This window comes from Vombatus ursinus, unplaced genomic scaffold, assembly GCF_900497805.2.
Source record: "Vombatus ursinus unplaced genomic scaffold, bare-nosed wombat genome assembly UNPS02014786.1, whole genome shotgun sequence".
NCBI lineage: Eukaryota > Metazoa > Chordata > Mammalia > Diprotodontia > Vombatidae > Vombatus > Vombatus ursinus.
Window position 1 is genome coordinate 8,757,987 of NW_020954564.1, and position 27,086 is coordinate 8,785,072.

At 37.7% G+C, this 27,086-nt stretch overlaps 1 protein-coding gene across 3 annotated transcripts in view; it reads right to left on the reverse strand.

The window, feature by feature from the left end:
• LOC114046851 (CDK5 regulatory subunit-associated protein 2-like) overlaps positions 1-27,086 on the reverse strand; it is a 144,203-nt gene that overhangs the window by 20,724 nt on the left and 96,393 nt on the right. For 2 of the 3 annotated variants that reach the window (XM_027867408.1, XM_027867410.1), the window contains exons 24-29: positions 20,963-21,533; positions 18,306-18,538; positions 11,288-11,336; positions 9,164-9,342; positions 5,915-6,034; positions 1,162-1,278 (exon numbers count right to left, since the gene is read on the reverse strand). In XM_027867408.1, the coding sequence (XP_027723209.1) occupies positions 1,162-1,278; positions 5,915-6,034; positions 9,164-9,342; positions 11,288-11,336; positions 18,306-18,538; positions 20,963-21,533 (1,269 nt within the window). The remainder of the gene's footprint in view (positions 1-1,161; positions 1,279-5,914; positions 6,035-9,163; positions 9,343-11,287; positions 11,337-18,305; positions 18,539-20,962; positions 21,534-27,086) is intronic. The other variant, XM_027867409.1, reaches the window with a different exon arrangement.

The following is a 27,086-nucleotide window of genomic DNA, read 5'->3' on the forward strand; positions in this document are numbered from 1 at the left end:
GAGAGAGAGGGAGAGAGGGAGAGAGAGAGAGAGAGAGAGAGAGAGAGAGAGAGAGAGAGAGAGAGAGAGAGAGAGAGAGAGAGAGAGAGAGAGAGAGTGCATACACACATTTATTTAAAAGCTGGAAGAGTCCCTAGAAGCTACCAAGTCCAATTCTCTCATTTTACAGAGGAGGAAACAGAAGCCCATAGAAGCTATCATGCATCTCACTAGTGGCAGTGATGGGATTCAAGTCCAGGACTCCTGGCTCAGTGTCCCTGGCTCTTCCCACTAAACCAAAGGAACTCTCACTTGTTATTTTATAGATAAACTGAGTACTGATCACTTATGACAACCATGGTAAAGTCACTTTAGTGAATTTAAGACAACTGAGCTGAAAACAATGATGCTTTCTTTTGATAAGAGACATGTGAGCAAAGAACCATCCCCTAATTCACATGAACAAAACTAAGAATCTCTCCTGGATATGTGACATATCCCACAGTTGAAGAGAAGCTTACCAGTCATTTAATCAAACCAGGAATCCCCTCTAAAGTATCCATAACAAAAAGTCATCCAGCTTCCACCTGAAGACTTCAATTTAAGGGGAACCCACTACCTCCTGATTCACCTCACTTTATTTTTGGAGAACTCTAATCATTAGGAAGTCTTTTCTTTAGGTTTAACAAACCTAAACCTGAAATATGGCCCCTCGAGCTGAACACCACACTGAAGATACGGTCTGACCAAGGCAGAAGATAGCACAACAGCATTTCCATCATTCTACCCATTATGCCTCTGCTAAAGTAGCCTAAGATAACAGATTCTGGACTGCCATGACACACTTAATTCACGTTAAGCTTACCATCCACAAAAAAAACCAAGGTCAAGGGAAACAAAATATATAAACTGCAAATGAGGAAAACTCTTCTCACATTTACATGTTCTATTAGGGGCAGAATCCAGATTCAGCCAAACTTCCAGTTCAGAAAGGCAGGTTAATCCCAAATTAGTCAAGTGTTCAAATACCAGCAGTGTGCCTTACTTCGAGTAGCATCTTACTTATCTTCAGATACCAGTGGGGTTTTTTTCACACATAAAATGATATGGTTCAACATACAAGAGAAACATTGGTGTCCATGACTGTCAATTACTTCTTTAGGAAAAAAGTCTAATTTTTACCTCGTGAACCTCTTGCAAGCATCACATTGAGGGCCTGATTTTGCTTCCTCAGGAAATGAATTTCTGAAGTAAGGGAATTATGTTGCTCTGAGCCATGGATAAAAATGTTTGCAGAACCTATAAATATACACATAAAATCGTCATTTATGAATCATCCCCAGGTCCGTAAAGATTAAACTTTCTAAACAGGAATAATTTTAACAATTCAAGGGGAGAAAAAAAAATAATGTTCTAAAATATATTTTATCTTCTGTATATTCTGAAGGTTATAATCCCTACAGTTCAAAGGACATTTCAAGAAAACTTCAACCAGAAGGCTGATGGGAATCCTAAAGCTCCTCCATGGCCTCCCCTAGAATTGGGAAGAAAGTAGCTACAGATTTATGCACTGACATCTTACAGAACTACAAGGCAACCAGCAGTATAAGCAACCAATCCTACAGGACAAAGTGTGACTATGACCGCCCTAGCACTTGGAAAATTACCGTGTTGTAAACGGTTCTTTAGATTAATACTTACTTTAAAACCCAGCCAGGCTTGCTCATTCAAGATGAACTACATTCTGGCTGTACCAACTTCAGCAGTGACTGACAGGCAGATATGCTAAGTGGGCCCTGAATGCTGCCTCTCCATGCTGGATAAATGTGCTGCTGAGCAGCTGCAACACACTGCACCTACTCCTATGCCTAATCCTAGGTGCCACTCTCAGTCTCCCCAAATGTGTCAGTCACTCTCCTGGAAAGGAATAGGTTAGCTGTCAAATGAAAAATGCCACACTGAATATATGATAATATTGTGGATTTTGATGGCCTTTATGAAGACTCTGGCAATACTCTTGACTATTAAGAACTAAGACAGCAAAATAATTAGAGAAGTAGGCTTGAGTTCTGTTTGGGATACCACACCACAGATTCTTAAAATAAGAACCATTTTCTTCATTTGTAAAATATTCAATGGGATGCACTCATTTTCCCCAGTCTCTCACCCCTGCCCCCATTTCTAGGAAAATTAACCTATTGAAATCTTAGATACAATATACCACACTAGGCATCTACATCCTGTTAATGGACCTAGCATAGAACAATTTTTATACTATGTCCTTTCAACACACGTGTACACTCTCTATTCCACTGCCAAACCGCTCCATCGAAGCCTTTGTCTCCTCATTGGCCCTGGCGACTCCAGAATCCATCTGAGACCATGGGAGGCATGAAGATTTGCCATCACTAAAGGTGCCTTCTTCACTTGTCTCCACTGGGCCATCCAGATCCCATCTGGGCTATTTCACTGCTCCCATAGTTTGGATTAGAGAGAAGTTACAAACTCTATTCCTTACAGTGAGGAAACCCAACAGGCCTCATCCATCTACCCTACCACTGCCTACTAAGGTCCTCCTGACCTTACCACCTACCCTGCCTCTATGCAATACAGATCCCTGATGCTGTCATCTGACCTACTGACTTAACCTAAGGACTCTTGAGCTTTACCATATGCCCCCTTGCTTGCGAACTCCAGGACTTTCCATTTGTCCAACAGCTGGATTTTCTTTTATGTGTTGTTTCTCCCCATCAGAGGGCCAAGTTCCTTGAGAACAGGAACAATCCCAAATCAATTTAGTTTGTACCTCCAAGACCTGGTACAATGCTTGGCACACAGAAAGTGCCTAAGGAATGCTTTTTCATTCATCATTATCCATGCCTGAGTTCTACCTTCAAAGTCCAGCAGACGTTCTGCCCTATGATAAAGCCTTTCCTAATGACCTCACCTCTAAGTGATCCCTCCCTCTTCATAATTCATCAATATTTATTAATTACCTTCCACAGGCAAGGCACTATATATAATACTCAACTCTCATAGGACTTACTGCTTAAAATTCCTTTCAGTATTGATTGAGTCCCTACTGTGTGCAAGGTCTTGCTCTATGTAGGTCCTTGGGAAGATGATAATGACCATCATCTCTCATATTATTATAGCTGCTTGACAGTTTTCAAGGTTTATCACTACCTACAAAAATTCAGCGAGGTAGGTAGTATAAGTACTGTTATCCTTTTATGGATTGTGAAACAGGCTCAGAGAGTACTCAAGAATACATGGTCACCCACCATCTTTGGCAGTTGGTGTATGGCAGATCCAGAAAAAAAACATGATCTCAAGTAGCTTATAGTCTAGTTAAGGGGTGCATAGAGCAGAGATAAGACACATAAAGAACTACAAAGTAACAGTAACATATATATATTAACTTTATGTTATCTTTCAACATGTGTATGTCTTATCCCCCCAATTAAACTATCAACTCCTTGAGGGTACAGATTATGTCCTGTGCTCGCTTCTCTGAAAACCGTCCAATGTATATGTCATGGCATACAAAGCATACTTAGCAAATATCTGATTATTTTGTTTTGCACTGCTTCGTGCAAACATTATTTTGTCTTGTTCATATTTACCTTGTAGCCATTCTATTTGTAAATAAACATCCAGTCACCCCAACCCGACAGTGGACCTTACATAACTCACAACCTCCTTCTCAAGCTTCAATTTCCTCAACTATAAAATGAGGACAATAACTACTAATACTTACATAGTACTTCATGTCTTACCAAGTGCTTTACATATATTATATCATTAGATAATACTTGTATTGTTTACCTCATAGGACAATTATGAGGCTCAAATGAGCTATACATGTAAAAGGACTTTGTAAACCAAAAGCACTATCTAAATGTCACCTGATATTATTATTATATAGTACAGTTGTCATTTCCCACATTGCTTAGAGCTATGCTAGACACACAGGTATGTTCCACAGAGGTTAGAATGAATCCATGTATTAAAGAGTTAAAGGAGGCATGTTAAAGGAGTCAACTAGTTCGCAGAATCAAAGAGTATCAGCATTGGAAGAGCCCCCAGAAGTTATTAATCTGGTTCACCCTATGTCTGAAAGAGAATCCCTTCTACGACATCCCTGAGAAGTCATTCAATCTCTACTTGAAAACCAAAAGAGGAAGACCAGCTGACTTCCCCAGGCAGCTCATTCCACTTTGAGGCAGAGCTCATAAATAGGAGTCAGACTTTCCAAACTTTCCCATGGTAAGTAAAAACATCTATAAACAGTGTTACTATTATTATTATTATTATTATTATTAACCAAAATTAGAGAGATCTAGGAGTTTGCCAAACCTATACTCCAGGTAAGAAGTTGTCAATGGATGTATCTGCATTTGTATTCCTTTGTCTCTCCAGAAATTTTTTTGTTCAGTCAATATAGTCATGTCCAACTTTTTGTGACCCCGTGGATTAATATCTAAAGGGATTTCCTTGGTAAAGACACTGGAGTAGTTTGCCATTTCTTTCTCTAATGGATTAAGGCAAACAGAGGCTAAGTGACTTGCCCAGGGTCACACAGCTACTGAGTGCCTGAGGTCAAACCCAGGCCCAGCACTCTATCCACTGGTCCACCTAGCTGCTTCCTGGGCAAACAAAGGTTAAGTGACTTGCCCAGGGTCACACAGCAACTGCGTGTCTGAGATTGAATTTGAACTGAGGTCTTCTTGACTTCAGGCTCAGCACTCTATCCATGGAGCCATCTAGCTGCCCCCAACAATTTTAGCAGGTCCTTCCATCAAGATAAATACTAAATGAATGCGTTTTGTCAATCTTTTGGATATAATGAATTACTCTCAAAAACATGTCAGCTCTATTTTAAGCTTGTGGCACTTAGGCCAGGAATAATAATAACAATAATACTTCTATTATTAGATTTTTTTCCTATTTTTTTTTTTGCTTTTTTGGTGAGGCAATAGGGGTTTAGTGACTTGCCCAGGATCACACAACTAGTAAGTGTCAAGTGTCTGAGACCAGATTTGAATTCAGATCCTCCTGACTCCAAGGCCAGAGCTCTATCCACTGCACCCCCTCTAACTAGATTTTAAAGAAATATGTAAAACTTGACGAATCTTATTCAGGTATTATTGAAAATTAATATAAATGAGCATACACAGATTTATTTCCTATGTCTGTTATGACTAATAGTACAGATCAATCAACCACTCAAAAGAGAAACTGCAGAGCAGCCTAAGAAGAAAACATTATAAATAATTGCATGTTGCACAACATTCCCTGCTATTAAAACCTACCTAGTTAAAGAAAGGTCATGTCTTCGAGGAAAACACTGAAAAACATCTTGTTCAGGTATAATTTTGTTCATGTGGAATACCTATCACCATTTGGCAGGTCAGCCAAAATTGCCCCTCGCCCCTGTAAAGGCTGAAGACTCTGAAGGCACTGAGTAGTGCTGAGGTTTTTCAATCCATTGTGGCAGATGTCTAAGAATATTTAACTTGTTTTTGAAATAAAATTCATCTGTCTTACTCTAGAATCAAATGTAGAATTTTAAGCTAACTATAACTTAAGATCTTATTTGTCTGCCAATTTCTCTAGCCAAAGCTGGATAGGGAAATTCAGAAAATAGAGTCATAGACTCCTGAAGTTAAAAGGGTCATCAGAAATTATTAAATCAAACCATATCATTTTACAGGTAAGGACATTGAGGCCCAAAGAGAAGGAGATAATTTTCCCCTGGTCACATGGCATATGGAGCAGAGAATGAACCAGAAACTCATCCAATCTACTGACTCCCCGTCCAGTATCATTTGCACTGTACCCTGCTGACTCGGACCTAAATTCTCTGTTAAGACTATTTCCCCAAAGAGTCATCTGAAGAGTAGCATTACCAAGTGAGATCGTCCTCCTTTACCTTGTTCAAGTTCACCCCCTTGCTGTTCAAGCTGTTTCCGCAGCCTGTCATTTGTTTTAATGGATTCTTCTAAACGTCGTCTCAAAGTTCGAATTTCTTGCAGATGTTCCATTAATAAGTCTAAAGGAAGGAAGGGCATTTTTTATTTAAAGACTGAAGCCCCTAACAAATTGAATAATTTATGGACTATGCAGTAAGTGCTAACCTGAAAATCTAAACAATATCCTACAACTTAAAGACAGTCAGCAACTGGCATTTACTCTGTTCTTTTGTGCAGATCCCATACTTGGCATATTTCAGTTGACATGTTTCTTTAATGGTACCCTAGTGCAATCCACCAGGAAGCCATTTAACACCATATGGAAAAATTATATTAGCTACATTTTTAATGCAAATGTTAATGTAGCCTTTTATTCTTCTAACATATCAAATATTAATTTGAATTTTTCCTGATGATGAAGGAAATATTTCACCTTCAAGATGGCCTGAGATGCATCATAGTCGATTGCAGGACTCTCATGATGAAGTCAAATATTTCCAAAGACCATAAGAAAATGAACATTGTTGTCTATAGGTGGATTTCTGGAATCACTTTTTTAAGTACAATCACACTAAGTATCCAAAAGAAGCACTAATGTATTTAATATATCTATTAGGTTATATTCAGTATGTCTTAGTAATGTTTGTTTTAAAGTACTACACTAATGTCATGACCCAGTTTTAATTCTCTCAAAATTACTTTCATTTAAAAGTAGCACAATGTTACATATCTTTTCCTAATTAAATAGTAATTTTAATATGAATTTGAATGGTCACGAGATTACTTAATTCCCAGATCTGCAACCATCTTCCATTAACACTAGAAATGTTCCAAGCAATTTGGTACAAAATATATAAGGATGTGATGTGTCCAAAACCTAAGCACTCTGCCTTCAATAAAAGGGCCAATTCCATCTCAGTGCAATACCTTTCCCTCCTTGCTTGGCCGCTCTACAATTCTTCTTCCACCTGCTATTCAGTTCAGCATGAGTCAGGAACTTATCAGCTTTAACTGCTACTTTATTTGCCAGTTTATCCATGTCATACACCACTGGCTTTGGGGGTAATACATTTTTTGTAGTCATTACTATAAGTCACCTTCCAGTGAGACTTTTTGGCCAGAAATTGTAATCATCCCTTGGCCTTAAGGAAAAGCTCTCTAGATCAAATTAGACACCACTTATTAATTATGTAGCCTTAACAGCAGAGAGGGAAAGATTACACTGGACTTTGGAAACGGAGAAAAATCTGTCCTGCTCTGGCTTCACTATTCTCTGGACTAATATCACATAACAGTGGAGGTCACTCTCCCTCTCTGTTTCTTCAGTTATAAAATGGAGGCCAGACTAGATGATATCTGAGGTTTCTTCCAGCTCTGAAATACTATGATCATCCTCATCCCTCTGGTCCATAAACTGTACAAATGCTACTGAGAGAGGCAGCTACGTGGCGCAGTGGATACAGCACAGGCCCTGAAGTCAGGAGGACCTGAGTTCAAATCCAGCCTCAGACCACACACTTGACACTTACTAGCTGTGTGACCCTGGGCAAGTCATTTAACCCCAATTGCCTTAAAAAAAAAATGCTACTGAGAGATAAGAATATGATCTGAATGAAGATGCAACACTGAGCACTGAAATAGCCTATTTTTAGTTTCCTGGGAGTGGGAACTGTATCTAATTTGTCTTTGTATTTCCCCCAATGCCCAGCACACAGTAGGAACCTAATAGGCTAGTGATGAATAAAATAATATTTATGAAACAGGAGTAATGAAGGCCAATTTCACTAGCAAAAATTTTATAAAAAAAAACAAGAACCCTCCCCACAAAAAAAAAATAAAAATACAGGATGGGGCAAAATTCTCCAAACATTTCAATATCATCAAACAAACTGAATTATTTGGAGGATGCTATGAAATATATGACATTGTGGCAGGTACTACATAAATGCTACCTATTAGTATCATTTGATTTGGAAAAGATTCCTTCATGAGAAGAGTTCAATGTTAAGATACAAAAAGGACATTAGAATTTAAAATGCAAGAGCCAGAAGGGACTCTCAGAATACAGAATGAGAGGGAGAGAGGATTTATTAAGCACCTGCTTTGTGCCAGGCACTGTGCTAAATAATTTACAAATATTATTTCATTTGTTCTCACAACAACCCTTAGAGGTAAATACCATTATTATTATTCCCATTTTACAGTTGAGGAAACTAAGGCAAATAGAGGTTAAGTAGATTGCCAAGAGTTACACAGCTAGTAAGTATCTAAGGCTGGCTTCTAACCCAGGTTTTCCTGACTCAAGGCCTAACATTCCATCCACTACATCACCTACGTGAAAAAACCATTCTCTATCCACTATGTGTATGCAGAAAAGACAATGGATGAGAGAACAGGAATTTGATAGCCCTGGGCTCTGATGACTTGGACAGGTCAACTGCATAACTCAAAGTACATGGATGTAAACAGTGGCTTCTGCAGTTCCTGAAGAATCCATCACATACTTATATAATCAAAAACTTTAACTAACTAGAATGATTGAAGATACTCCATTTTTAGAAAACAAACAAAAACCAACCAATGCTATGACTTTTAAATTGTAGTTTTAAAGGGAACCTCCCTGTATCTACACATAGATGTATACAATCTCCTACTTCTGTATGTATAGATAACTTCAGACACTGAATGATACTCAGTGACCAAAGAACTATATTCACTTTACCTCATTCACTCATGAATTATACTTACTAAGGCAGTAAGTATAATATACTCAATAAAGTATACTATATAAGATACTTTAAGTATAATATACTAAATAAGTACTTAAAGTATCTTATATAATATACTTTATCATATCATGTTATTATAATATGATATATTTATTATAATTATACTATTTTATTATATATCATATAATAATACTATTATATTACATATATTAGGATATAATATATAATAAAGTATACTTAATACATGTAAAATATAATAAAGTAAATAACTTAGTCTATTTACTAAGTAAAATAGATGGATACTTTTTTTAAATAACTGCAACAATAAAGACCTAAAACAAAAAAAGTTTTCAGGCTGAAAAGAGACCAACATCCCAACAAAATGAAGTGTTTTTATACTTGTGAGTCTGTGACTCAAAAATATACTTGAAAACTAATTTTTTCTTTAAATTATTATGTAATTTATCATAATAAAATTACCTTGAGAAAAATTGTTAGCCACAACAGAACTCTTGTCTATATCCTCACTATCTTGCTTATGTTCTCCAGAATCAAAGGAGGACTTTTCTGAAATCTCATAATCTGATAGCACTTGACTAGCTGGTAGCATGAGTGGTTTATCAACAAGACTTGGGTATATTGAGGCATCCTCTGAAGCCCTTAAGTATTAAAAACAAAATGATTAGTGACTAAAAAATACCAATTTTTTAATCAGATAATTTCAAATATAGATCAACATTCACTGGAAGCAGATAAATCACATTTTACAACATGGTTCTTAATGTTTTAGTTCACTATGATTAATCACAGTAGTAGCAACTTATATTTGTTTTGTCTCCTTATGGGGCCAGTACCCTGCTTCTCCAACATCTAGAGCCTTACAACAATGTGGTGAGATAGGTACATCATACATAACTATTCCCATTTTTCACATTAGAGAATGGACTGAGAGAGGTAAAGAGACATGCCCATATCAGATGACCATCACAATCTTCCCTGGGGAGAAGTTTTTTAAGTCTTTACCTCTCTCCATTACCTTCTTGAAACTACTCTTTACAGAGATAGTCACTATCTACGGGATCAGAATAAAGTTGTGTTGCATTCCTCGGCACAACATATATGTTATATCCAAAAAAGTGTGTTGAATACTCAGGCTTGCTTTTTATTTTCAGAAGTACATAGTAAAGGTAAGGAACAGTTTAATTAGCTAAAGCAGGAGTTCTTAACCTTATATTTGCCACAGACTTTTTGGGACTCTGGTGAAGCTTGTTAACCCCTTCTCAGAATAATATTTTTAAATGCATAATATATAGGATTTCAAAGGAAATAATTTATATCAAAATACAGTTGTCAAAAAAACCTTTTAAACAAGTTCATGGATCTCAGGTTAAGAACCCTTGAGCTAATGAAGACCTAAATACAGCTTAGAGAGAGGGCTGAACACAGGCTAACTCTAAGCCAGAAAAGACCAAACTATTCTCAATCATACAATCCAGTGTAACTTAGAAAAACGGAATGTATTGCAAACACCAGGGAAATTATTATAATAACAATTCACATTTTTACAGTGCTTTAAAGCACTGTTCACACAAGCACCCTGTAAGGAGACAGTGCAAGTATTATTTTCCTCAATTTACAGATTAAGAAGCAAAGTAAGTAATCCCATAACTAGTAAGTGACACAATCAGTGTTTGAATCAAGATCTCCTGACTTATAAGTTCGACACTCTTTTCCCAAAATCATTCAGGAATAGAAAAAAAAAATCTTGCAATTTCAATTAGCCACTGCACAGAAAGTTGATAAATAACGAATGTGAAATCCAAATAATTACTCATCATAGAGAAAAAACAGGGGCCTATAAAACAGGAACCGGATAGACAAGTTGTGTGGCTTTGGTTCTTGATATATTAGTTTAAGTTTCTACTTTATTTTTCACTTGATTTACCAAATGAAAGTTAACCCTGAGAATGCAAAAGCATGTCAGGAGGCTAGGCACATACCACCTAATGCCATGAACTTCTTCTACAAAAATATTCCTTCAAGCAAAATAAATTAACAGGTCTATATATCTTGATTCAAGATTTATGTACATATAGTAAGCAACATATATCTGACAATCAAGAAGTAGTCTGGACCTTAGAGGAGTGAAAGCCATTGGGGCTCAAGAGCTTGTTGTGATCATCTCCTCTCATCCAATTTGCATCTCTACAATCAGTTGAACAATATCAGTATGGGTTTTTAACAACATAACGGAGGAGTTTTGTAGATAAATATGTTAGAGAGGCACAATTCAACACTCTATCTTAGAAGTAACCTCTGTGTTTTTCCCTTATTCCTATTCCCCCCATCCCATCCCATCTCCCGCTAGACTAAGCCCCATGACGACAAGGACCATGTCTTATCTCCTTCAGAACACAGCACAGCATTCTGCACACAGATACTTAATAAATATTTGCTGCATTTGAATGTACTATTGCTGCTATTAAGAAATGACACTGTCTGGGACAAGGTAATAAGGCACATATACCAATTCATTGAAAAGCTGACAGTTAAAATGAAGCTTGTGTTTTTGAATGATTTTCTTTAATAATGCTATAAGCTTACCTTTTGATTAATTCATTATGTTTACTGACTTCTGTATCAGATGATTTTCCTGTGAAGAAAAAATCCATTAGGTAGAAGAAAAATGATTCACATAAAAACATCTGCTCTACAATCATTCCCCATGTGGATAATTTTAAGTGAGCTAAACAACTTGTTTAAAAATCTTCTTTCTTTAAGATCTCAAGTCTTTAATGTATATATCTACAAGTTACCAACAATACAACAGAAAACAAAACCCTTGCATATGGGCCAGCTTTATTACCAATTCTAAATTATTCCCTGCAGGGGTGGATGGCATTGGTAAATCCATAAAAAATGCATTTCTAGAGTTGGTTTTACAGTTTATCTTGTCCAGTCTACAAGACAGTAGCAGGAGATTCTAAAATGAAGATGGTGAAAGATTTGCTGTTTTCTATTTGTATATTTTTATTTGCCATTTTTGAGGTAGTGAGATCTAAAAAAGACCAACATTTTATTTTGGCATAACTCAGAACTATTCAAACTGAGTTCTTTAAAACCTTAAAAATAGGCCTGGAGCTATAACTAGGATGCAGGACTGTGACTAAACAGCACCCACACAAAGGTAATTAATGAAACTCAGAAAAGGAAATATTCCATACTTTTCTGAGTGGAAACAAAACCTGAAGAGTTAAACATGCTCTGATGTCAGGTTTTCTTTATTGCTATGAGTACCAACCAGTAGCCTATGAAGCTAGCTGAGAGGGGCCACCCACTGTGTAAGCTGTCCATCATAGTCAACCAAAGAGGATTTACTGAGAACCTACCAGAGTCTAAAGAGTTGAAAGGTATCTCAAGCCCTACCCAAAGTTAGAATCCTCTTTATGACAACCTACCTAGCTCTCCAACAAGAGAAAATTCACTACTTCTCTAGGCAGTGCACTCCACTTCTAGACACCGATAATTGCTAAGAATAATTACAGCAGTTTCCACTGACTACAGGTAACAGGCGGCTTAGATTATCTACCAAGTAAGGTTTCAGAGCATACCATTCCACAAGCAAATTGATCTGCTGTCAGGAGACCCCTAAGCTATGGTGTATCCTTTTCAACTTGCCTCATGAGAAAATTTCAATTTCCTCATGGGAAAACTCTCAAGTTTGACTTGGTTCTATGATTTTCAAAATAGTAATGTGACCTATTCCCACATCTTTCCTCTGACCCAATTAAGAGCCAAGAGAGACAGAATTTTGCACCAGGTTCAAAGTTATATTTCATCAAAGTTATATTGAAAGATGATGGTGCTAAGAAAACAACCTACGAATTAATTCTTTTTAAGTGGCTATTGGTCAAAGAAAAACATAAAACTTGCCACTTGCAAGAAAACACCAAAGCCTACCTCTATGGTGTTTAGCGGACATATATACCAGGATGGGCCCACGTATACATAATATGGTGGGGTTTTGAAAAGGAGAAGGTGGTGTTAACTTGTCCCCTGTTCAAGAAAGCAAAGCAACCATGTCACGATGAATTTGGTAATTTGGTACTATACTGGTTTATTCCCACTGTTTCTAGTAAAAAGCCTTTGAAGGGATTTCAATAATTTAGCAGTAATTATATTCCAATTCTCTACTGTAACAGTGATCTTTAAAACAAAATGACAAAGTGTTATTCAAGGAAAAGATCAATTCAACTGATGAACAGAATTGTTTTGGTTGAAGTTGCCTGCGCATAGGTGATAGGCTACCATTTGTTGGGCTGTTAGGATATGAGCCATTGAAGCATTTCTCCAATCATTCAGTCTCTAGTTAAACTGCTATAGAACCAAGGCAAGTCATATTAGCCCAAAAAGTTAAAAAAAAAAAACCAATATAACCAAGTCTTTCTTAAATATCTAATTCTCTGGCTTCACTCACAAGTACACAGGAACACTTCTAAATGGTATCTCTTCTTATCCTCTAATCCATTCTGCATCCTACTGCCATTTAAGAAAGTAAAACACCACTTTTATCAAATCAGTTTCATAAATTAAAAAAAAAAAACACAAAAACTCTGAATTCTATAGGACAAAATCCAAATTCCCCAGCTGGAATTCAAGGTCTTCCATAACCTGTTATATATATTCAGTCTTACTCCAACCTTCTTCTCAACTTGAACCTAACATACTCCAGGAGCCACAATGATTTCCTTAACATTACAAATATATCATATACATTCCCCCTGACTGAAATTTCTCTTCTGCATATCAGAATTTTTTTTATTTTTCAGAGCCTACCTCAAATCGTATCTTCATCCATGGAGTTTTCAGAACCCTTTAGCCCACTGTGAGAGAAATTCCTCTAAGTTTTTATAGGATTTCCCATCTGAATGATCCTATAATCTACCACTAATTTGGCAAGTTACCTTGTACTGTCAATAGTTTGAGCATTGAGAAGAAATAAAAATTATGGTCTGCCTATCAAGAACTTATATAGGGTACACATTCCCTCTCAAAATCTAATTTGACTAAAACCTAAATGTCACCTGTAATTGCTATTATTTTTCAGCATATACTTGCCTTTTGTCCTTTCAAAGAGGGCAGCCTATAATTGAATACTATGGTAGTTGGGAAAATAAACCATACATACAAGAAAAAAGAATATATAAGGTAGCATTTTAAGTATCATGAGTAGTGCAGACAATGTCATAGGAGGAGGAGAAAGATCACTGGATCAAGGCCTGTGAACCAGAGAAGACAAGGAAGACTTTATGGAAGAGGTAGGATATGAGCTAGGACAAGTAGAATTTAAGAGGAGAGGGAGAAGAGAAACTTTCAGGCAAGGAAAAATTATTAATTAAAATCTAGAATAAGGAAAATGCAAGATAGACCAGAAAGAAGGCATCAACTGATTTGCCTGGAATAGTGGATTCATGTAATACTAATAAAAGTACTTGATACCCACGTAGCATTTTATAGTTTACAAAATGCTTTTACATACCTGTTTCTCAATTCTCAATCAGGCTATTAAAAAAGCTTGAATTTATATAGTATTTTAAGGTTTGCAAATATTATTTCATTTTTTCCACACAACAACCCTGGGAGGAAGATGCTGTTATTACCACTGTTTTACAGCAAAGTACAGTTAAGTGACTTGCCCAGGGCCCATACTTAGAGAGTATCTGAGGCAGGATTTGAACTCAGGCCTCCTTGATTCTAGGTCCAGTGCTCTATCCATTGTGCCACCCAGCTGCCATTTAAAAGGAAGCAATGGGAGGTGAACCTGGAAAGATCCTGGAAAGAGATAGGTTATGACAAGACTGTGGAGGAGGGTCATGAATGCCAGAATAAAGAATCTAGACTATACTGTAAACAGTGGTGAGCTGCTGAAGATTTCTGAGTAGTAACATTGTTAATTTTCAGATTCATCCCCTGAATTAGACTGTAAACTCTTTGAGAAACAATTTCTTATACTTCCATGGTCCCCATAGCCCCTAGAAAACTGTCTTGCTCATACTAAAGAAACTGTGATCCTCTCTCCCCAATTTTTTCCAACAGACTTTGCCCCCACTATTATTCCCCGTCTTTTACTATTCTACAATATCTTCTGATCTACTAGTTCTTTTCTATGGCCTTCACATACCAGCAGATCTCTCCTGTACTTAAAAATTTTCAGTAGATCACACCATCTTCGCAAGGTATTGGCTTATTTCTCTCCTGCTTTCCACAGCTAAGGAAGGGACTTCGTGAAAAAGCCCCCTACACTTTGTGGCACCCACTTGTCCTCCTCTTACTCATTTCTAAACTCTGCAGTGTGGCTTCTGACCTCGTCACTCAGTTTCAGTGAAACTGTTCTCTCCAAAGTTACCAAAGAGCTTGTAACTGTAAACTGTAATGGGCTTTCTCAATTCTCATTCATCTTAAACTCTAAGCAACATCTGAATTGGGAACCACACTCTCCCTCCTAGATACCCTCTCTCTTCTCTGGGTTTTGGGGACACAGTTCTCTTCCCTCTTCCCCCTCCTCTTTCCCTTAATGCCCCATTCCTACTCTTCACAATTTACACACACACACACACACACACACACACACACACGGCATCCCAAAAGTCTTAATGCAGTTTTAAGCTATGTATATCCATATACAAGATACAGATATAGATACATATGGAACCTTAAGGGCAAGGGCTATTTTAGTTTTGTCTTTGTATCCCCAGAACCTATCATGGTACATAAAACATAACTGGCACTTAATAAATGTTTGCTGAATGACTTCTTAGAGACTATGATTTAATAAATAATCATTAATAAAATTAGCAGGTACCAAGTATAAAAAGACAAATGAAATAGACCCTGCCCTCAAGGAGACTGCATTTTATTGGGGAGACAAGACGTATGTGAGAAGAGGGGAGAAGTGGTTGATCAGGACTCTCTTGATCCAATAATTTTCTCTAAGCCCAGTTGATGAAATCAAAGAAGTAAAGAGCAGATAACAGAAAGAAAAAAAAAAGGTGTCATGGTCTTAAATGACATGTAAATACGGATTTGTATTCTATTACCCTTTTACAAAGTATGATGTTCTTTGATCAAAATGACAAAATTAGGCAGCAAATAATCAATGACTGGCCAAGGATCTGCTAGACCATTGATGGCCCTTAAAAAAAAAATCAGGACAAACAATCTGGAAGTCTGAAGAGTGTAACTAACCCCTGGTAAGCAGAGAAGACAGCCAGCTCTGGAAGAATCTAGCTCTTGAGAAGGAATAATTTCTGCTTTGGGGGGAGGGGAGGGGGCAGATTTTCTCTTTCTTCTTCACCATTACTGGTCATGATGAATTGCAGAAGGATTATCACCCAATAGGAGACAGTGTATCTGATAGTCAAATATTAGGAAATATTTTTGAGATGTGTGGCCTCTGTGAGTCAAGAAGAGAACCAATCCTGGCCATCTGGAGTTCACCATTAGGAGATGAGGAGAAGAAAAGGAGTCTAGAAGGTCAAGATGAGAAATATGCCTAGCAGAGATACTGCACCCAAAGGGCACAGCATAAGGAAACCATGAGGAGAAAAAAGACGTCAGTATTGGAGGTATGAGATGCCTTGACCCAATGTGTTCTCTAAGTGTGTGTTTTTGTGCTAATCCCCACTTTTCCTATTTACACCATGTGTGGCTAGAGAATGTGTGCATCAGGTTTCTAGATGAAATGTTTTGTTACTATTGTTCTCATAATGCTGTCTTAGTAAATGCATTTGCTTTCAGTTAATTATATCTCACAACTATTAAAGGTAAGTGCACTAGTAGGGGCTTGTGCACTTTAGTTTTAAGAGTATGGAGCCACGCATATGGAGTATGTTGAACCTGAGGGTGGTTGTCTCTATTCAACTTAAGAGTGTGAGTGCAGCCCCCGAAGAGGTTCTAATTACACAATAAAAAGTACATACAAAATAAATACAAGATAATTTAAAGGTTCAGGCAGTCATCAATGAAAAGGATCAGAAAAAAACTACACAAAATAGGATTTGGGATTTTTTATGGGTCCTTATAGCTGGGCATCTTGAGAAGACATGGAGTATGACTAGAGTCAGTGGCCCTTTTTTATCCCAGCCCCCTCACTGAGCTTGAGTCCATAGTAAGAGAAGAGGCAGAAGAAAGGACAGAATAGTAAGAAGAAAAACTTATAAAATCTATTCAAGAACTGAGTCCTTTAATTATTACACTAAAAATTCCTCCATTAAATTGTTACTCCAATGCCACATAATGACATAAACAGATGTTACCCTAGCTATTCAAAGGCTATGCCAAGAGATTACAAACTACACCAGATCTCACAACAAACTAAACAGGCCTTGAAAATGGCCCTTGAAAATGGCCTACTATCTGAAAAAGTCTAGTTAAGCTGAAAGGATGATGATCAAGTTGGCCAAAGGATGGAGGTATCACAGTGCAACTGAAAGAACACTGGATCTGAAGTCACAATGGCATGGTTTTAATTCTAGCTCTGCTACTCACTACTTGGGTGACCTTGGGCAAATCACTTACTTTCCTTTGCCCTCAGGTCTTCATCAATAAAAGAAGGAAACTGAACTAGATGGCTTCAGATGTCCCGTCCAGCTCTAAACTTAAGACTATAACCATGATTCTATGAATTTTTAGGCAATAGCAACTCTCAAAGACCATCTATGCTAAGTCTGAATCGGGTTGCGATCTACATCTGTGGAGTTACTATACTGATGCAATTGCTGATCCTTCAAATAAAAGAATAATGACTGATAGATGTTGTAAACCTCGCCACTGAGCCAATAATATCAATGGGATAAGAAAAGGAATGGCAAAATATTTCATCTACTCCCACTTTGCCAAAAATGCATCGAAAAAGGAAAGCTGAAAAGTAAACTGTAATGCGTCACTTCCTGCTCTGTTCACAAGCTGAATTTACATTCTGAGTCAAATCAGATTCTAAAAAAGCCTGGCAAAAAACAGGTCATAAGCATCCACAGACCACAAAATGTCACAGCTAGAAAGTACTTTGAGGGTCATTAACTCCAAGCCTCTCATTTTATTATGGAAGAAGAAACTGGGCAAAGAGAAGAAATGATTTACCCAAGATCACAATTAGCAAACATCAGAGCCAGGCCTGGAGCCTCCACCTCCCAGCTCTTGGTCCAGTGACCTTTCCACTGATCTAAAAAAGCCAGGTCATTTCAACTTCAAATTCACTCTATATACATAGTTTATCATGGAAGTCCTGTTGATCCAGCTGTCTGAGGGGCTCTGAGAGCAACGTGCAATGAATACCTCACAGGTATTGCCGGTGGCACAGCCACTACAAAGAGAAAAGTAACTGTATGATAGTTTCCAAACACCAGGACCCAATCTGCCATGAGGCAACAATTGCTGGCTGCCTTCCTAAATGAAAATGGTGCAAGATGGGCCCTGCTGTGATCCACATCAGGTCAGAACAGGGGGAGGGAAAGCCAATTTGTTTCACCTCCACTCTGTCTCCCAAGACATATACCACTCAGAAAGTCTGACTTTAAATATTGATGCATTTTAGACAGTAAACAATGTAATTATTACCACTTACCATTAAGAAACAGCTTTTCCAATTTCTCAAGTAACTGAATGCTTTGATTCAGCTGCTCCCGGAAGCCTTCAGCTACATAGTAATCAACATCACTGGCCTGCAGCAACTCCTCAAAAGCTTTAATAAGATTGGTCATATGTTGACGATAAATGACACAGATGCTGTGGCTGTCTTTAATCTGCTGCCGTTGGGAGGAGAGCTCCCTAGCTTGGGACTGAACTAATGAATCGTATCTGGTAAAAAGGGGGAAAAAATCTGACATCATTTTCGAATTGAATTTTTTGACCTTAACACTAATTGAAAATATGATCGAGCACATTTTTCAAAAGCCTGAAGCAGTACAAGTATACATATACTATTTTTTAATGGCATCTATACCAAGTCACTTTTTGCTAGAACAAGGGTCTTCATGCAGTATTTTTCAACCTTACAAAGTATCCTATTAACAGACAGATTATTAGAGACTAAAGGAAATTACTATCCCATGTACTTTTCAAAAGAGTGGTTCTGAGGAGCCTAATCCACAAATATTAGTAAAAATGGCAAGAAAAAAAGCAAGAAGCCTTACTCCTCCCCTCTCGCCCCACCCCATCCAGCACTAGCATTACAGGAAGCAGAGAAAGACGCATATGCTAAAGCCCACTGGACAAAAGTATAAGAGATCATTATTTCCATTTTATAGATGAGGCAACTGAGGCCTTTCCACAGAGTTTACACATTACCTCTCTTCTGCACGAGTCATACTGCTATTTGATATCATGGCCATTTGTGTTCATACTTTCTCCTCCCTACTTGAACGTAAATTTCTTGAAAGCCAGGATTATATCACTGTTATATTCCCAGTACAGTTATGCAGATGATGGCACAAGATTCCACTTAAAATAAAACTGAATATGAAAGATCTCAAGTAGGAATCAACTTCATGTGTACTCAGCATAAGCAATGAGTTCAAATGCTTCCTTGTGCCACATGTCATTTTTTGATTTAAGTGACACTGGAATGCATTTAAGATGGTAATATTTGAAACAATTCAACAAATACACAAACCCTATCATATGATGTGATGCTACTTTCTGAAAGCTATAATCCAAGCATTTGAGAAATCATGGAAAATTCAATTCTGCCTCTATCAAGTTAACAATAGGTTACCATCAACTAGTGACAAACACGCTTCTGTGAACAAAAACTTCTTCACTTTCAACATGAGCCATTTTTTCTAGAATGACCCTGAAGCACAGATATGGAAAATGCTTACACTCCTTTCCTGTCACTTGACCTTACATAGAAATGCTAAGGCCAATAACCATGCCTGGGAGTAAGCATCATAGGTGTGTGAAAGTGACATAATTCACTCAGTGGTGAGTCCACAACTTTTACTCTCCTGTCACCAAAATGGGACTTGAAAAAGACAAAGTTCTTGGAAGATCTCCCCCACAAGCTTTTATAGAGGTACTACTGATCATTAATCATTGCTTGAAAGAAAATTCCCATTTGGAGAACTTCAGATTCTGCCCATTCAGTCAACTGCTTATCTCAAAAACACCCATCCTTTACTTCTTGTTGCCTTAAACCACTACATTTTTTTAACCCATAACTTTTTTTTTTTCAGGGCTTAGCTTACACTACACTTCTTACAGAAACCTTTCCTAAAACACATAGTTATCAGTGCTCTTTCCCCCCCATCACATTAGCCTGTATTTACTTATCTGTGTGCATGTTGTACTGTATCCTAAATAGAATGCAAACACCTTGAAGATACGGACTGTTCTTCATTTTTGTACTTGCACATTCAGTGACTAGCACAGTGCCTTGAATATACTAGAGGGTTAATAAATATTTACTAAATTGCTGAACAGATTCAGCAACTTCCATTAGTCTGGAAACATGAGAACAAACAGAAGAATGTAAAGTCAAAATCTGAACTCAAGGAATGAGTGAGTGTCAACTCATGGTGAGAGAGGGTAATTATAGGTTTTTACTGGCAAATAAACTTGGGGCGTAGAAAATGCTATTCAAAATTCTGCTCTATAAATGCTATATTCAAATGTCACCTCCTTTCCAAAACCTTTCCTGAATGAGAACTGTTCTCAAGTATTGGCAGGGCTACCACAAAAAAGAGGGATTCAACTTCTTCTGTTTTGTCCCACAGGGCAGAACTTGGAGCAATAGCTGTAAAAGTCACAAAGAACCAAATTTAAGCTTGAAATAAAGAAATATTTCCTGATGCTTAGAGCTATCCAAAAGTAAAATAGCCTTCCTCTGGAAACAGTGTACTCCACTTCAATGGGTATCTTCAAAAAATGGCTAGATGATCACTTTGGGGTTACATTGTAGAGGAGATTTTTGTTTATCCCTGAACTGAAGTTGATGGCTTCTCAAGTCCCTAGCAACTGTAGGGTAGGAATTGTAGGTTCTGAAATATATTATAATCCGATCTAAAAGTCCTAGAACAACCCCACCCTCACACCATAACGTCAGTTTGTTTATATATCACTTTCCCTATATAACTTTCTGATATAACATTCTTTTGCCTACTGTGTTTCCTCAGAACGTAGTAATGATGTTCGGGGCCAGGAGGTGGGGAGGGAGGCGGTTTGCAGTTAGCAGCAATGTGCTGTAATGAAAAGCAGGGTCTGGCTAGCCACGGCAGAACTTACCTAGAAGGGGATGATTCTCTGAGTCTGTTTTGAAGATTATGTACTTCCTCAAGAAGGTTCATATTCACATGCTGCTCTCTCTTTAATTCAAATTCTTGCTCCTCCAGTCGTTGCTTTAGGTCATCCACTATTCCATCAGCCAACTCCGAAGTCAATGGATGGAGGATTTTGGTATGTTTTACATAATGAACTTGATGTAAACTAGAGAAAGTCTTCATTTCTTCTTCATTAGTGCTATAATTTGATTTACTCCGTCCTTCCTGGACCCCTTCAGTCCCACACAAGACTGTGATAATAGCCTTACTGCACTGGGACTGCTGAGAAGCTCGCAGCTGAAATATGAATTTCTGGTATCCTTCAAGTTCAGTTTTCAAATCTCTAATTCGCTGTTTTAAATGTTCAGTGTCATCCACATAAAATTCATCAGAAAGATCTGTCCCATTTACCTGAAGAGAAAGATTCTTGGAACTTGCATAAGATGTAGTTGAAGCTGCATCTATAAAATCTTCGTAATGACTCTCTTTGTTTGAGGGTAAGATGTCAAAGTTGTTAAACTGGTGAGGTTCAGGTTCTGAAAGTTGAATGCTTTTACATTAGTATCTGTTTTTTTCAGAATCACTGGAATGAGTAAGATCTTCATATATCATCTATTTTAACACATCCCCCTTTCCTTCAAGACAAGACTTTATCCAATGTCCCAGAGACATAGTCAGAGCCCACTTATTTTTCAAAATTTCCAGAAGGGGACCCTACCAAGGTCTTTAGTAAGTAGTTCTAGAATGTGACCACTGTCAACAAGCACTTTCTCAGAGCTAACCTAAATCTCTGATCTGTTTGCTTGTGCTCAGGTCTTAGCAGAGATGGAGAATAGAAAAAACTGAGTTAAATTAATGGCCCACCTTTAAGAATTTCAAAAAGAGAGTTCATGTAGTCAATACTCCTACCCACAAGGTAACAAAAACAACTATTACATCTGCGTAACATATGACAATTTTCAAAGCATTTTCACATACATTATCTTAGAGGCAACAAAAGCCTGTGGAAAGAGAACTCAACTTAGAATCAGACAGCCAGGCCTCAACTCCTGATGCCATTTACTTGCTAAAAGACCAAGAAGAAGATATCACTTTATGTAAGTTCAATTTCCTCATCTTTAAGATGTGAACAGTACCATTTGCATGATCTACTTCATAGGATTATTGTGAGGAAAGCATTCTGAAAAGTGAAAAACACTACAGAAATGAACTATTATTGTTGTTGTTGTTGATAATAATAATCATCTTCATAATACCTGTAGGCCCAGGGGCATGGGAAGGTATTATTCCTATTAACTGAAGCATGTGAAGTTAACTTAACTAATAAGTTTAAATTACCAGGGAAGTAAGAAATATATGGCCTACATTAATAGGACGAGCTAAATAATCTTTTATTTTTATCTAAGTGCTCACCTTTACCTAAGAATAATCTGTGTGATAAAATGGCACCAACTATATTAGGTGTACTATATGTGTACACCTATATGCACATATATGTGCATCTATCTAAATATATGTACACAAATACATATTTACATAACTTTTTTTAATCTATTGCCATTATCATTAATGATATATCATGACAGTGTGCACAGAGAGCCAGATTTGGTATCAGGAAAACGTGAGTTCAAGTTTTATCTCTAATACATACCAATTATGTGACCATGACCAAGGCATTTAAGCTCTCAATATCCTAGGCAACTCTCTTAAGACTATAATTTGCAGAGAAGGTACCAAGCTGTACTGGTAGTCCTACTTCATTGAAATCACAGGTCTAGTTCCTATCCCTGCTATTAATAATAAAATACTAATAAATCTAAGGGGAGAATTATTCTAAATTATCTCTCAAGTTAAGTAAAACATTAAAACCTGGGTTTTCAGACTCCAAGGTCATAACCAAAGTCAAGTCTCCCATTTAATGACAGAATGCCCTAAATACAATCAATTACAAGAAAATAAACTACCTATTAAAGGGTGGTCTTGCAAACCCCAACTTGTTACACTAAAGAAGTATTAAGATGTCTCTCTGAACATAAGCAAAATGATAAATCTCAGTTCCTTGGTAATATGTCTAGAACTAAGAAAACAAACCAAAGTTGATTTCAATGCATTTCTCTTCACATAGGAAACTATTTAGAAAAATCCCTTTGCCTTGATTAAAGCCACCAGGAAATTTAAAAATTAGCATTTCATAAATGTCTGAACTGTCACAAAGCTTACCCATGTACAATTTGTTTTCGTGAGTTTCATTTTATCAAACACTCTCAAAATTTTAAAAATGAAAATAATGCTAATTGTCTTCAGGAATGGAGATCATGCCTACCCAGGTTGTCATTAGTGAATGAGCAATTGCATTGAATCTAGTAGGGAGGGTGTATATTTATCATTATATGTATAGTTCTGTTCCATTTTTGACTCTATTTCCTGTACTTAGCAAAATATGTGGCATGTAGTAGTTAGGAGGAAAGGAGGCCCAGCGGAAAAGAAGAAGGAAAGGAAGACTATGTCTTTCATACCCACATACACACAGCACCGGTCCCCTTTCATCCACTTAGTTCAGAATTAAATACAACAGAGAATTTCAGATCAGGAAAAAAAAGATTTTAAGGAGCATTTAGGCCTACGGCCCAATTTCACAACAGAGGAAATAAAGACCCGGAAAAATGAGGCAACATGGCCATGGTTCCAGAGTGGTAGATACTTTGACATAGAGCTCAGCTAGAGTATGAATTTATGTGCACTTTGGTTTAGGTGGTTGATATACCTGCAATAAGAATGGGTAAAAAGATATGAAGGTCATTTTTCTAACTGAAATTAGGACAAAAGAAACCAGAAGGCCCAGCAATCCTTACCTTGATTATATTACAAACAACATAAAATCAGATTCTTTCATTTTAGTTAAGTAGCTGTCACATGAAGCGGTGAAAAGAAATTGGAAACACAAATTACTGGGGTTGGAACAAACCTTAGAGTTCATCTAAATCCAACCCCCTTATTTTACAGAAGAGAAAACTCAAACTTAGGAATATGAAGTGATTTGTCCAAGGACCCAGGACTAGTAAAGTACCAGAGCCAAGGCTTGAACCAGGGTCTCCAAATTCCCAAGACAGCATTCATTCACTCATTCATTCAAACAGCATTCATTACTGAGCATCTACTAAGTGCCAGCACTGTTCGAAGCACTGAGGATAGATAAAAGGACAAAAACAAAACAATACCTAGCCTCAAGAGGCAAACTTTCTAGCAGGGGAAATAAGAAGTACATATCTAAGTACAAAATATAGACAAAGCAGGGATGAGGGCACTAGCAACTAGGGAAATCAAGATAGTATCCCTGCAAAAGTTAACACCTACACTGAGCTCTAAAGGAAGCCTGGAAATCTACAAGGCACAGGTGAGTAGTGCAATAAATACAGGCATAGGAAACAGCCAGCCATGGAAAGAGGAGATGGAATGTCATGTGTGAGATATAGTAAATAGACCGGTTTGTCTGGCATATGAGTGCCTAAAAGGAAGTCACTTTCAATAAGCCTGGAAATATATGCTGGAGCCAGGTTGTGAAGGACTTGTCAAATAGAGAAGTTTGTGTTAGAAACTAGAGGCAAGATGGGCCCGTAGAAGTTTCTGAACAAAAGAATAACATGATCAGATCAGTGCTTTAGGAATAACAAGAAGAAGTATTTGTATACCATTTGAAAGTTTGCAAAGAGCTTTATAAATATTAATTCATTTTATCCTCACAACAACCCTGGGAGACAGGTGCTATTATTATCCCCATTTTACAGATGAGGAAACTGAGGCAGGCAATGGCTAAGTGATTTTCCCAGAGTCACACAGCTAGTAAGTTATCCGAGGTCACATTTGAACTCAGTGCTCTATCTACTACGCCACCTAGACAGTGGCTGAGTAGAGGATGAATTGGAGAGGAAAAATCCTTGATGTAGATAAAGAGAACTGAGAGGCTACTATATTAATCCAGGAGGAGGAGTAGTGAGGGCCTGGGCTAGGATGGTGTGGCTCTGTAGAAAGTAGGCTATAGGTGAGAGATATACTGTAGAGGTATACTTAACAAGACTTGAAACTGAATGAAGATGAAGGGTGAGGGAGAAGGAAAAACTGAGGACAACTCAAAATTTTGAACCCATGCAACTAGAACACTGATGCCATAAAAAAGAATAGAGAAGGAAGAACTGGAGGAGAGAGAGCGGAGATTAGCTCTGTTGAGTCTGAGGGCCACAGGACATGTCAATGGAAACGTCCAAAAAGCAGTTGGTAAACTGTGATTGGAGCTGGATATTCAGATCTGAGATTCATCTACATAGAGGTAATAAGTGAGTGCCTAGGGGCTGATGAGATCAAGAGAGAGTATAAGAAGAGGGCTCGGGCTGAGCCTCAGGGCACAGCCACAAACAGGGTGTGGGACAACATGTATCCAGCAAAGAAGACTGAATAGCAGTGGGCTAACAGGTACAAGAAAAAACAGGAGGGCAGTGTTATGAAAACATAGGAAGGAGTGTTCAGTAGGGAGCAATCCAAAGTGTCAAATGCTGCAGAGAGGCCAAGAAGGATGAGGATTAAAAAAAGGTCACTGGATTTGGCAGGTAGGTCATTAATACCCACTGCTACCTGCACAACCCTTTAACAGGATAAGCTTTTGTAACCAGATTCTAACAACAAGAGATGGTTTCTGTAAGTCATTCAATCGAAGAGAAGCAGCTCTGTCATACTTCACCTGTTTGTAGATATACAGCCACACTCTACATAAGGTTGCCCAGACCAATGTCCTACAATAGTACCAGTGACTCATATGGCAAAGCTGTAAATTCCAACACAATATAATTCAGTCAGTTGATCATTTACATGGAACTAAAGGCCCTCTGTAATGCTGTTTCCATGCAACCAGGTAATGGCATTAGGGAGGGTTATTCTTGTATTAATTTTGATGAGACTGTGTCTGTACTTATAGTACCACAGCTGGAAAGCACAGTAAAATCATCTGGTCTAGTCATCTCCTTCCACAGAGGAGAAAACTGAGGTCCAGGGACAAAGAATGACTTTACCAACACCACATAGATGCCACAGGACCAGGACTTGAACCCAAGGCCAATGCTTTTTCCACCACAGTTCCTCTTGTAGCAGCACGTAATATAGAGGCACACGAGCAGTAAGTAATCACGTGGCCCTTTGTTAAATAATTATGAGGGGAAAAGAATTATAAACTTAAGCATGATTCATGAACAATTATGCATCCCCGAGGCAACTCTTACCTGACATTTTGTCTTTAGCCACAGAAATAAAAGCTGAATACATTTGCATGTGTGTGGATGTGGATCTGTGTGTGGGTGGGTGGGTGTGGGTGTGTGTACGTGCCCATGCACATGGATACCCAGGCATTTATTTGGAACCTCTTGCTTCAAGATACAGTAAACATTTATTCAGTATTCTATAAGCGAGAAGGCAGAAGTCATTAAGCCTTCTTGCAAATACCAATAAAGCATGTGAAATCACATGCTGTCCTGTTATCAGCATCATTTACATTCTTAGCAATGCTTCAGTTAAGTTTAAACTATGTCAAATGCCTTTCCACAATTCAGATAAAGGACCAGTTTCACAGAGGCCCCAACAAAGTTTTTGGCACAAAGAAGATAGCACCCAACCCATTTATATGAGGATCTATGTTTACAAATCCTTGTGTCCCTCTGTAAAATGGGCTTCTCTGGATACTAACATGGGATTTCTGGGGAGAATCACTTCTTACTAACTGAAGTATACACTAGTTAAATTAGATTGCAAAGGACAATTAGCATTTAAAAAAAGAATCACAAAATATTATGACTAAAAGGGAACTTACATATCATAAAATATAGCCCCTCCTCTTTCTTTAAGCCACCAGGATATGTGAAGACCAGATAGAAGTAACTCAAAGGACTTGTGACATTAGACATCATCTAGTCCAACCTTTCCCTCTTTAAAGATATGGAAATTGAGGCCCAGATAAGGTGAATGACTTATAGGACTTAGAGGGACAAAGGACATTAGTGATGATCATCTAGCAACAGAATGATAAAGCTGAAAGACCCATTAAAATT